The sequence below is a fragment of the Frieseomelitta varia genome, unplaced genomic scaffold, assembly GCF_011392965.1.
Source record: "Frieseomelitta varia isolate USP_RPSP 00005682 unplaced genomic scaffold, Fvar_1.2 scaffold_648, whole genome shotgun sequence".
Lineage (NCBI taxonomy): Eukaryota > Metazoa > Arthropoda > Insecta > Hymenoptera > Apidae > Frieseomelitta > Frieseomelitta varia.
Genome location: NW_025110421.1, coordinates 538,193 through 551,848, shown reverse-complemented (window position 1 = coordinate 551,848; position 13,656 = coordinate 538,193). Strand labels below are relative to the sequence as shown.

At 35.9% G+C, this 13,656-nt stretch overlaps 2 protein-coding genes across 4 annotated transcripts in view; one reads left to right on the top strand and one right to left on the bottom strand.

The window, feature by feature from the left end:
* Window positions 1-6,959, bottom strand: part of LOC122534914 — a 102,504-nt gene extending 95,545 nt beyond the window's left edge. For all 3 annotated transcript variants that reach the window (XM_043665996.1, XM_043665995.1, XM_043665997.1), the window contains exon 1: window positions 6,787-6,959. In XM_043665996.1, the coding sequence (XP_043521931.1) occupies window positions 6,787-6,865 (79 nt within the window). In that variant the 5' untranslated portion in view covers window positions 6,866-6,959. The remainder of the gene's footprint in view (window positions 1-6,786) is intronic.
* A 1,130-nt stretch (window positions 6,960-8,089) lies between these two features.
* On the top strand, window positions 8,090-11,949 carry LOC122534907 (transmembrane protein 53). The gene is made up of 5 exons (XM_043665971.1): window positions 8,090-8,779; window positions 9,381-9,588; window positions 9,684-9,836; window positions 10,184-10,309; window positions 10,406-11,949. The coding sequence occupies exons 1-5, from the start codon at window positions 8,565-8,567 to the stop codon at window positions 10,682-10,684; spliced, it is 981 nt and encodes a 326-aa protein (XP_043521906.1). The 5' UTR covers window positions 8,090-8,564; the 3' UTR covers window positions 10,685-11,949.
* The last annotated feature ends 1,707 nt before the right edge of the window (window positions 11,950-13,656 follow it).

Here is a 13,656-nt window from a genome sequence, read left to right as displayed (position 1 = left end):
GAACCAATTTTTGTTTTAAAAATATCGGAAAATCAATGCGTCGTTTTTCAACGGAATGCCGAGAGAGTATTACAAGGGAAAATCGTAGAGAAATTTTCGACGCCGATATTTTTATCGAAGAAGAGAAGATGAAATATGTAACGTTCACTAAATCACTTTTTCCTGAAGGAAAACACGCGGGATCTTTCGTTCGAATCCGAATGATACGATCGAGATTTCAATTTCCATTATTGAAGGAAACACTAAGATCCAGGGAAGCCACTCCGCTCCTCCACTCGACCCGTATTATCGTTTTATTTGCGATCAGCTATACCCACTTCGACTCGACAGTCCCAGATGGGTTGCTTAAGTGTTCGGTCTGATCCACTTGTTCTACTTAAGAATAACTTTTTCTTGCGACTCGCGAAGCATTAATGAAACGACGGATAACGAACGTGCAGGTTCGAAAAGACCGACTCCGCTGATTATCGACGACTATAATGAGACACGCCATCTTCTCGTCTCGTTCGAACTCGGTAATTGCAAGTAAATACTCGAGGGCAACGTGTGGAAATCAAATAATGTGTAACGTGGATTTGTTGAATGTTATTTGCTTATGAGAATTTCCGTAGTTCGTAGTTTGCAATATTTTTAGAGTAATTTCTTTTTTTTTTATGAATATTTGTGTGGTATTTTAGTTGACTCTCGGATTTGGAGTTTTTTTTTTTATAAATATTCGTGTGACTCGCGGATTTAGAACTTCAGAGTTTAGTGTAACAGTAATGGATTTCCGCGATTATAAACGGATATTTTTATTATTAATATTCCACGATGCATATAAATTGTAACGTCTATTACTTGTTTGTGACAACTTTTACGATTAAGCAATCTTTTTATGAATACTTAATATTTCAGTTAACAATATTCTGTGGAACTTGCAGAATTTCTTAATTTTAAAGTTCAGTACAATACATTGATAAAATTTCATGATTATGAACGATATAAAATTGAAAAAATTATAAGAGTAATAATTATTATTAGTGTTCTTCGTTACGTGTAACTTGCATGTATTTATATATATATCTTTTATGTATCTATGAAATATTACTTTTACAGTTCAACTCATCTAAAGTGAATTTTTCATTGTAACACTTTAATCGATAATATTTTGAAAATGTATAAAATATATTTTGCAAAGTTTGGACTGAATTTCAAAGTTCTTAATTTTAAGTTACGACAGGAAATATATGAATCTGAAGTTTTCATATATAAAATTAACAGACACGAACATTTTTATTACTGGTATGTAATAATGTACATATATACAACACGATGTATTATAATATGTTACAATGTAGATGAGGAAATTCTTAAAGGATTACAAAGGCAGACGAGGAAATGCAGACAGGTTCTTGAATTTCGCATTCGTATCACAGAAGACTGGTACAGAAGAGCGTGTAATTATGCAAAGCACGCGCCATTGATTTGAAAAGCTATCCCTCACCCGATTCTCATCTGATATTTAGTGTTCCCTCCCAGCTACAACACAAGTCAGTCGTAATTTCGAAACGAAATTCAGAAATCGTCCATTCTCTTAGATTACATTAATATCTACCTTATTGGAATATCGAAATATCGAAGGTTGTGATATAAAGTCATGTCAAGTTTGACAAAAATTAAATTCTTATTTAAGTAAATCGCGAATTCTCACGAATTTGTTAGAAATACAAAATTACGAAAAAATATCTGTAAATAAAAAATCTAATATAAAACATTCAAAATATAGTGGTTTCTACAATATTTGAATTTTTCGTGAAAATTCTATTGTATAAATAAATTTTCAAAGATACGAATTTTGCATTTGTCTAATTGCGAGTCTCTCGACTATCTTTTTTTTTTTCTCGATATTCCAAAACGATAGCGAAACGTGTCTCACGATCAATTTTACCTAAACTTTCAACCAAATGAATTTTCACAACAAAAATTGCCAAAATTTTTTCGAACACTATTCGAGTTGTAGCAATTGAAATAAAAGAACGAGGGGGGGAATAGCGAAAGAGAGACGACGGAAAATTTAATTGAAACACAAATCACCGACTGAACTATTATTCCAAGCAAGAGAGCATACACGTGATTCGTAACACGTGATTCGTAATACGTGATTCGTTAAATCATTAAAATTTGTAAAGTTATGCGAAAACGATACGTACGTACGTATTTGCAGACGTGCTGCCCGAGTTAAATAAATCCAATTAAACGGCTAACCGTGTCGAAACCTTTTATTCGGAGTAATCGAAATAATTAGGGGAACTTTTGCGAAACAAAACACACGTGCATACATACAGCAGCTCGCCAAGTATTGAATATCCTCGAATATTGATTCATTGTTAACAGAAACATATCGAATAATTATTATTTCGTCAGAGACCTATTGCAAAGATTCGTATTGTCGGACGCGTCGATAATGACAGCCGATAACGATGACGACATTATTGCAAACAATACCACCACTCCCCCCCCCCCCTCCCCCGAATCGACGAAAAAGAGAAAATTAAAAGAGATAATTATTCACGGACTAATTACGAGGACGAGAGCGAGTCAACAATCACCACCATCGGATCGCGAAATGTTTGACGAGCTGCTGAAAATTGTGCTGATTGTCGCACTTGCTCGAATACGGGTAGGGAAATATTTGGAACGCTTTAAAAGAGCGTTTCAATTTATAAGTTCAGCGACAAACGTGCAAACGAAATTCGGATAGGTAAATAACGATACGAGGATAACAAACTGATACGTATAGTAAGAAGAGATAGTGCGATGAATCGACGATGGAACAATATAAAACACGGAAATAAAGTAGTTTATTAAATGCAGTTTGAAACTGTCTGAAAATATGAAAATATTTGATATTTAACGATTTTAAGAAATATAAAATTTCCATGATAAAATATATTAACGAACAAAGTAAAGGAAACATCAAGGAAACAAAATACTTGATGAATAATTAAAAAAAAAGGAGCATAAAACTTTTCCAACGCATTATCAATAAATTTTCGACAGAGTAACAGAAATTCAGCTTAATAAACAATTTTAAAAAGAGTATAAGAATTTTTAACACGTCGTCAGAGAATTAACGATAAACGAAACAAGTTTGAAAAGAATACTTTCGCCAGTCAAACGTATTATAAAATATTTATTTACATTGAATAATCTTTTCCCAGCGAATATCGCGTATTTAATGGTAAAAAAAAAAAAAAAAAAATAGGAAGAAAAATCACTCGATTTTCCCTGAGAGACACTCTCGATCGAAATTATTCAACGCGACGGCTCCCGCTTCCGTCATTTTCCTATACAATTTCCATGGAGATCGACCTAATATCCGAAGACGACGATAACAAGAAGCCGAGGTAACCGCGTGAAACTCATAGCTTCCGAATTTTCGCGGGAGGAATCGGGCGTAACGAGCCTTAAAACACGATTATCCAATCGCTCCGCGAGCGAACGGAGCTGGCTGCAAGGATTTTTCCTAGCTGGAGGAGATATCGAGCCGATTTTCGGTTAGATCCCGGGTAAAATTCTTGCACCCAGGTTATCTGTCGTCGTGTACTATCGGCGATATCCACGGATCTAGACGCGAGTCAGCGATGCGTGCCAAAACTGCCGTAAAATAAACTGCTTCTTCTCGCTATTTCGCGGTGTTTCACGTGACGATAAAATATTCTCCGGGGCACAGTTTCCCGCGGAATTTCATTCGTCGTTTGGGAACTGCTGCCCCTATTACGGCCACGTAATATACCAAAGGGAGCCGTTGTCGAGGGCGTCTAACAGGACGGGTGGGAGCCGAGTTTCAAGAAGGTCATTCGAGCCTCCGAGGAATTCATATTAGAACGGCCACGCGTGTACGAACGCGTGGTTCAACAGCTTGACAAGATGATTGCCGTACAATTTGCGACATTTCAACGTGGAGGGCTATGCTCGCGATTGAGCAGTCTCACCGCTCGGATTCGATCGTTCCGCGAACGCGAACGCGAACGCTCACGCGATCCGAGACTTTTCAGCCAAGATTCTACGAGAATCTTCCTTTTCACCGCCAGGAGAGGTGATCTACGCGTAATTCGCGACAATTCGTGCAATTTTCGTGCACGATGACTGTTTAATCTTTTAATAGAGAGCGATGAGCTGAACCGTATCGTTGATTGAGAGCGCTATTTTTTTTCTGATTGTGAGTAGGTTGTAGATTTTACTGTACGTGTATATTCTTGATCGTAGATTTTCTATACGTGTATCTGTACGTTGTAGAATTTCTTTGACGCGTATCGTCGAATGTAGATTTCATAAATGTGCAAGGAAAAAAATGTAGATAGTATTGCATCAAGTTTGTTTAGGGAAAGTAAGTAAAAGAATTTTTCGGAAAGAATGAGCTACCACTTTCAGTCCAGATTTTCGACTGAAAAATTGGCCACGAATACTAGTCATTAAACTAGTAACTAACATTAAAAAGAATGAGCAGTCTTCTTTGTTTTTCAAGATGTTAAATATCTGTCGAACAGAACTTTAAGAAATTTTAAAGAAATCTCTACTGAATTCACAAAATCTATCCCTGCTGAAACGGAGAACCAAAATAATCGACTCAACAAATTTCCTGTTGTCATACGTTAAGTCTCAAGTGTTAAGTACTAAATCTTTCGATACACCGTGAACGTTATACCTGTAAGAGGAATTAATTCTTCGGGGATGAGTTTGCCAATTTACAGAATGTTTGAACAGTAACGAAACTGGCAAGAAACTATATCTGCGTAAATGTAAAAATGACACATACCGAAAGAATGTTTTAACAATAATAAACGTCATAAGTCGTCGGCGTAAAACCAGTTTCGAGGTGAATGACGAAATTCGTTCGCTCAAATTCGATTTTTCGCAGCAAACGTAAACGCCGTTGACAAGCAAAGGAGAGAAAAATAAAAAAAAAAAACATTACACGGTTAGAACGGTATAAACGCTCCGACCTCGCTGAATATTCTTTTTGAAACGCACTCTCTTTACCCGGAATGTGTCGCTTCGTTACTCGTCAGAAAACCGTTCCGCCATACCCAAGGATTTATTTTTGTTACAACAATGCCGGGAAACGACTGACTTTGAACAATGCACAAATGTATAAAACAAACAGGGAAAATATCTGAATAATGGAAAAGAAATTCGAAAAAAGAAAATAATTTTATCGTCAATTGCGCGTATTTTTGCGGTCTATTTATTGTTTGCCGCTACTACTATACAAGAATTTTTCTTTTTATTCGGTACAGTAAAATTGAGGAATTTTTTTTATTTCAAGAAAAGCATTCTTCTTGTATAAAATTAGGATGTGAATCTTGTCCAGCTGAGTCTGTATTATATATCTATGTATTTGATAATACGAGATGCTTAAAATAATCAATTTAATTATTGAAAATTCAAAGAGGATAACATATATGTTTAAAGAAGAATGTATTTCTAATTTATTACACGCTCGTCATGCGAATTAATCAAATGGTTAACATAACTCTCGAAATTCTTACAATAATACTAAACTGACTGCTAAACATTGAACGTACATCGCTTAATTTTGAAATTCTTAATTTGATTTAGTTTCATGATTAATTTCTACCGAAGGAAATATAATATAAAATACAAAATAAAATAAAATAAAATAAAACATCTTAAACTTTTATATAATATAACATCTACAAATTACTATAATTCTCTGTAACCCCACGATATCATGAAAAATTCGCGCAAAAATTGATTATCTCATGGTATTCCGTTATTTGCTTTTTCCGTTATTTACTTTCAACAGACGACAGAAATTCAAGATAGACAATTTCAAAGACAGAACTCACTTGGCCCTTGAAAAGGGAGCCTTGTTTGACACCATAAACGCGCCGTTCCCACCTCGAGGAACAAATGAATGAAACACGGAACGCGATATTGTTACACAATTAAACGTCAGTCTTGTTCATCACGTTAATTGATAAACTCGTAGTTGGTCTTGTGATTTCTATTCTGTACGTGTGCATTTCGTCCGTTTTGTTGGTTCGTATAGTTGAAAAAAGTTATCTTACGTGGAAAGTAAATTTGTTACTTTAGAGCTGGAAATTTATTAATTATTAAACTAATTTCGATCGATTTATCTAATACATAGTTTGTATGCTAATAGTGTCGTTGCATGCCAATTCAAAACGGAAATAAAATGAAATTTGAAAAATCTTGTGGCTATTTGTTTACTTTTTATCGCAGAAATATAAATAAGAGAAAGAGAGTGAAGTAAACGAACATTTATTAAAATATATGATACAGAGCAGAATTTTTTCTTACACCCAAAAATATCTGTTTTCCATTTCTGCAAGAAGCACCGTCTTAAACAAACATTTATCTCGAAAGAAACATTCCAAAGCAACAGTCTCAAATATCACTGTCAACTTAACGTTTGAACAAAATCCTCAATTCAAAAAACCCACCAACAATCTAGCACTCGTGCAAACACCACTTTATCGGACAAATATGATCAAACAAATTCTTACACAACTCCTATCTTTTTTCCTATCAAAAATTTCAATATACTTATATTTCTGTATCCTTGTAATCAAGATGCTTTTAATCTCACAAATCTCACGTCGTTTTCATAAATCATAAACAAACGCAATGTATCCACCGTAAAGAGAAAACATTTGACCGAACAATCACTGCCTGTGTTACTGAGAAGGATGGCATAATCTTTTAATGACAACCCGGGAAAAATGGAATTTTTGTCGAATTGAATCCGAATTTACTCACCGTATGGAAGAACAAATCCATATATGAACGTTATGGAACAAAGAAGCCACAGAAAATTCGCACTTTTCTCGGTACACATGGCGCGATGTACACTGTTATCGGCTGTTTTTAAACACCCGTGGCGTATCGCGCGGCCACTCGCGTGGCTCTGAGAGTTCCTCGTTAGATTTCGAGTTTGAATCTCGGTCTTTCTCTGTCTTTCGCTCTTCATCCCGCACGCAGCCTCAGAAAACGGTCCAGCGCCTGCCCGCTGACAATATTCCGGATAAACCGATCCGAACAGAGGACACCACTTTCTAAACGTGTTCTTTCATACCCACAGGGAAAATAGAAACTAATAGCTGTTCTTTTAGAAAATTATTTGACAGCATCAACTCTTAATAAATATGTGTCTAGTAACATGTTGCGATAAAGAAAAGGATGTTTTCGAATTTAAAATGATTTGAAAAATTTCTTCTATACCGACGACTGATAACGTAGATGCATAGACAAGGTACGTGAATAGACCTTGCATCTCATGGGACTTCGTATTCCATGCTTTAAAATACCAACATATTAAAAAATCAGTGCGAATTTTCGATTCTTGAAGATCCCGGAATCTGTGACGTAACGATTCTAAGATTGAAATCACGGAGTCTGAGGTCTAAAATATATGATTTAGACGTTCTGAAGAAATTTCGTGATTAGGATTTTACAACCTGATGTCTGGGAAGTTGTGGTTGGTACCTATTTAGAATTTAGACATTTTAAGTTTGAAGATTTTGAAATTTTTTGAGTCTGAGTTTGAGAATTTTTAAGATCTAAAACAAATAGCGAAATAATGAAATTAATGAATAAAAATTGGATTTTTTTTTTTGAGATTTCGATTATACATAAATACAGTTTGTGAATTGAATAATATTTTTGAAATAGAATATTATCACATATTTCGAATGAAATATTACTAGGCCTGTCTCATGAGATCTCATTTTTATTCGAATATCTCTAGGGGAAAAGAATATATAAAATAACACTTATATATATAGCAATGCAAACGAATGATAATAGGTTTTTTTGAAAATATGAGTCTAAGTTAACAGAAACTACCATTACATTGCGGATTGGATATTTTATAACATTTACCCGACATTATTACCACTGCACGTTACATTCCATAAAAATGATTATTGCTATCGTATCATCACCAGTCGTAGTATTCCGTATATCATCTAAAATGCATAAAATTATTTGCATATGTATATACAAATGTATAACGTGACGCATCGCAGCATCGTGAACGTTGGTATCAGTACCGATAGTCTATTATCGTCTGTCGTCTAATACGAATCACATCGACCGAAGTCGATACTCGCTATCGATCAGCAAAAATTCGGTTAACCAAAGCCGTCCCGTGGACGGTGACAACCCGAAAGAAAAAGAAAACACTCTCTCGGCGTAAAGAGACGTCCACGGCCAGCGTTGAAACGTCAACCTCCTCGTTCGTGGACGCCTAGCTTTGGCGTACAACTATACAAGCCTTTGAGTATCGATCCTCCGGCAGCTCGGTACTCTCGACAGCGGCCACGACCACGCAAGCTCGACTCGGAACGGAGGACCCGTCGCGATAGAGGGGCGATTTGTCCTCCCTTTCGTTGCCGCTGCGAGCCTTCTCTTCCCTCTCGCCCTCTCGAGCTTTCTTCGTCCTTCGCCCCTCGATACTCTCGCAGTTCCCCTCGCCCTCTGTGTGTTTCTTTCTCTCCCTCTTTCTCTCACATCCTTGCGGAAAGGAGGACGGAAAGATGAGCGATCAAGAGGACCTCGACTACTACATCATGTTCCCGTCGTTTCCGCCGTCCCCGAAGGATCCAACGTTAACCACCGGCAGTCAGGACCAACGCGAGGAGTTCGTGTTCGTTTACAAAGAGGACAAACGACCGGTGATAGTATTGCTAGGATGGGCCGGCTGTCAAGACAAATATCTGGCCAAGTACAGCGCGATTTACGAAGAGAAGAGGTAACGATATCTCGCCAGAACTTCGTCCGCTTCAACTTTCGTTTCGCTTTTCGTTTCGTTAATACGTTCATTCCTTGCTTTTTCTTTCCATTGTTTGACACGACTGAAAGCTGAGGATATAATTGTAAACAATACGTTTTTACGCGACGACGATATTCTTCAATGACGAGTGCGTGACAATAACGATTTGATTAAGTAAGGGTTGAAGGAGGATGGATATACACATGTGTGCGCACGTATGTATATGTTTTGCGAGAACATTTGAGGGAAAATGTGAAATTGAGTGACACGTAGTTAGGATGAAGTTGTTAAATTGATGTGGTGGAAAATGCCGGCAAATCGTGCAACCATAGTGTTTATCTAATCGATAACAATTGGAGCTATTCGAATTTTTATTCCACATTATATCGTACTGTTATAGTACACCGCTATCAATTGATTTAATGCTTTATTGCAAATGCATTATTGCTAGTAATGTTAATAGAAAATACGTTCTAATCATTCTTCATATTGTCTTTCTACAAGATACTTCTATATAACAGAAACTTCAAATCATTTAACACACACCGATAAACAATGTTCATTTCTTTTTTTTTTCAAGCTGCATCACGTTACGATACACGGCACCGGTAGAATGTCTATTTTGGCGAAGAGACAAGATGCCTTACATTGGCAAACGATTGATCCAGGTGATCACAGACAAGAGTTTAGATCAACACCCGATATTCTTCCACGTCTTTAGTAACGGTGGCGCGTTTCTCTATCAACATGTAAGCCTTGCCATGCAACAAGCTAACTCGCCGCTTAAGGTAAAAAATACTATTCACCCTTCACCTTTCAAACGTCTCCCCCCTACCCTATTGTTGCACGTGATTTCATGCATTAACATATGTTGAAATTGTAGGTCAAAGGAGTGATATTTGATAGCGCACCAGGAGAAAGAAGATTAACTACTCTTTTCAAGGCAATCAGTGCAATCATCGGAGGACATCCGCTTACGAACATACCGATGTCCTTCTTCATTACGATCTTCCTCTCGATACTCTGGTTTTTAGAGGTATTAACAAAGATATTATTATACCGGGGATCTTTACCTCATAAATGAAAATATACGAGATATTGAATGGATGAAATAATTTTCTTCGTTGGTTTCACAAAAGTATGAAATATCTATAGTTATGTCAAATCCATTGCTATTTACTATTTAAATTTGAAGTGATTCCTTTATTCGTGAAATTTCAAATTAAAGACTTTCTATTAATTTACTGTTAAATAATCTCAAAAATAATATCGAGTTTCCTTGTCGTCAGAACGATCGAATTAATAAATAGAAATACCAGTCAACGACGGTGAAATAGTTAATAATACAAATTGAACGAAAGCTAAAACTGATCGATTATTTAGGTGATCGCTCACGCTCTTGGACGTGGTTATCCAGTGCAAACGAATCCGATCGGTCTTGCAGAGGAGTCCTATTCTTGGCCCCAATTGTTTCTTTACTCGAACGCTGATACTTTGATTCCGGCATCGGTACGTACATATATATCCTTGGGAGTAAAATTAGTTCCGAAAATCTACAATAAACTACGCGTAAATTTGTATAATAATCGTCGCCCGTGTTTTAAGGACGTCGAAAAATTCGCCAGCCGACGTGCAGAACGTGGCGTACGAGTGCAGCTGGTGCTTTTCACGAATTCCCCTCACGTCAAGCACTATGCTACTTATCGTGACGCCTACGTAAATACAGTTTGTAGTTTCATCCACGAATGCCTGACGTCGCCGATCTCGGAATGCCCGGAATTGTCTCAGAGTCACGACGTTGATGATAATTCCCAGAGTTACGTCACGATGCCGAGTCTTACCAAAAGAGTTGTGCTACCACACGAAGCTACTAAATTAAATTAGACAGAGAGAAAGGAAAGATGAATATCAATACTAGAACTAGCAACGTGGTCAACGAGGGAATGTGCAATTTTTCATGTACGATTGTACGCAAAGGAAAGTGGACAAACTGGAAGGCTAAGAGGATCAGCGTGTCGTTTATTTTTTATCTTCGAACTTGCACACTTGCAATCCACGATACGGGATTCTCTAGACAGCGTTGAGTTTCTCAATCGTTTCTCGGAAGTTTTGCCATCCGTGTTGACGTTACAACGTAACGGAAGTAATGTTAATTACTCGACGAGTACGTTTCGCATAAAATAAATTTTCACCCTAATAACTTTATCGTTTAGCTTGCAGTTTGCAATACGTTTCATCGACTATTGTGATTTTCATTCGTTGTTGAACAACTATTGCGAATTTAAAGATCCATTTACCAGGTGATTTGAAATTTCGTTCCAAGCAGTTTAATGTATGCTCGCGTAAAATTGAACGCTGATTCAAAGGTGAATTAATGTTTCCGTAGAAATTATCGAAAGTGAACCGAGAAGCTCGACCTCTCTTTCCTCCTTTTGTCCCCTTACTATTTCATTCCACTTCCGCTTTGGTATTTCCTTCGTATCTTCCAGTTTCTACCCTCGCTGTGTGTTCTTGAAACGTCAATGTGCCTGAACTTCACGAAATCGACACAGTTGCGTACCTTTCGAGAACAAATGAACGAAAGTACGAACGTTCGAGTAATTGTTCGATCGATTATATAAGTATGACGCGAGTACGATTCTGAATTTTCAAAGAGAGAAAGAATATATGGAGCAACGTTGCCACACGCCCCGAGGTTGCGCGTTTCGAATATTCCGTGGCCTCGTGTAGTGAGTTGAAATAAAAAAACTCTAGATGCACTTGACAGCGAACTTAAAGTAAAAAAAAATAAAAAATATTCGAAATTAGAAATCTAGATGCTTGTTGACGCGATCGAGGTGCGCACAAGGAGTGTACGTTGTTAATTGAAATCTCGAGAATGATCGTCGTTTCACTTTCGATGTTTCAATTTCGATGTAAGCAAGCTCGCACAAAAGGATCAAGCTGGTCTTGATTTGAGTTTTCAATTTAATTGCGATTGTAATTATCAATGAAACAGAGAAATTTTCTTGTCTCCCTCCCTGTCGAATAATGTTACGTCTTTAAACAGAATACACACACATACACATACACATATACATATATACACAAATATATACATATAAATATATTTTGATCTGTCGATTAGTTACAAATAAAGACTGATAAATCTATATGATTTGTTGCTTTCTTGCAGACATATAGTCCTAGTTATGTAAATGAGATAATGAATAATTCCTTTTTTCAGCTAGAAAATACGAGTATGGAATTTGGTTCCTCAGAATGGATACATTTAACATCAATGAATGACACATTTATGAAATGTTTATATGTACAAAATAGCATTATTTTTCATTCTTATAATTTTTTAAAACCGAGTTGTTGATAATAGTAATATACACGAGACATAGAATAAATTTATTACTCAGTGTATTTTTGTCATTCGCTTCGGAGACTCTAAAGCTCTCTTAGCATTTTAATGTAGCGATTAAAATTGAAATTTCAGTAAACTAAAGTACAGAATTCTGCATATATCTTCGACAATATGTACATGTGTATTCTTAAATATATTACTATGGAACAGTTATTCAAATTATTGTTTAAATTATAGAAAATGATAAAGTATAAATAAGACAAAAAGAACGTTACTTTTTACTGCTACTTTACCGATTATAATATATAATTACCTCAGAGAAAAAAAGAGGCAAATGCACAAAAACTTATGTCTTTTCCTCTTAACACGTACATATTATAATTGCATAGAATGTAAGCTTCGATGTTTGTAAAAAGTTATTTCAATAAAGAGTTATTTTAAAATACACACGTTTCTACGTTTTTCTTATTATCAAGTCCAACGCAACCAAATCTTGTTCTACAATCCTGAGATTAAAGACCAAAGCAAGTCATATGATTTTGTTTCTTTGGTATTGTCTTCCTGACGAAAGCATAGGTGCCAAAACCTACTGTATATATTGTACGTATTGTATGATTGTATGCATTGTATGCATTGTACGTATTGTATAATTGTGCGAGAGATGAACTTATTGTTAACGCGATCGTTGCTTAGGGGACAGAGTTCCATAGTTCAAGCTCATACTTGTGTTTTAGTGTTAAGATTAAGATTAAATTTTAGTTTGAGATTGAACCATGGAACGTCTGTCTCCTTTTAATGTATAATAAAATAAAAACTCGGCATTCATTAAGTTGAATGCCGAGTTGCTTTCATGTAATGAAGGTTTAATGTTTGTAAAACGATATCAAGCTAAGAACTACCTACAGTTCAATTTAGGCTGTACGAATTTCTTTCCTTTCTTTATTTCACGGTCTAAACTAAACTGCAGAGATAATTAGTTGATAAGTAAACTATTAGAGCCCCTCCCCCCTCCCCCCGTTTTAACTTCAAGTTACGTGCGTTTAGTTTTAGTTAATCATAAGATAATTAATCTCTGTGAATTCACTGTGAGCGCATTCTAAATATATTTCGTCCCTAAATATATTTCAATAAATAAGAAATCCCGTTATAAGTATTGATTTTATCGTTTCCAACATAGAACCAATTGATGAATTTGTAAAATACGAATAGAGCTCTTTCTGACATACACACACACACATATATATATAATAAAAAATGGAATAATTTTAAATACTAATCTCATGTTTTGGAATCTGGAGATACAATTAAACATTTTGCTTGTATCATTTTAGAATGAAGAAAAATTGGTGCAAAAAGTTTCAAAGCATTACACGATTTCGTTGTCTCAATTAATTGTTAAACACGCCCATAATTAAATGATACTACTAATGAGATATAAATGGAAGTAAAAGAATATCGAAGAAGAGACGCCATCGAAAGAACGCTACCGATAGATTAGAAAAAG

Coding starts and splice junctions, on each gene's coding strand:
- LOC122534907 (XM_043665971.1), top strand. CDS start 8,565: ATGAGCGATCAAGAGGACCTCGACTACTACATCATGTTCCCGTCGTTT. Junction 9,837..10,183: donor CGATACTCTGGTTTTTAGAG/GTATTAACAAAG, acceptor TCGATTATTTAG/GTGATCGCTCACGCTCTTGG. Junction 10,310..10,405: donor ATACTTTGATTCCGGCATCG/GTACGTACATAT, acceptor CCGTGTTTTAAG/GACGTCGAAAAATTCGCCAG.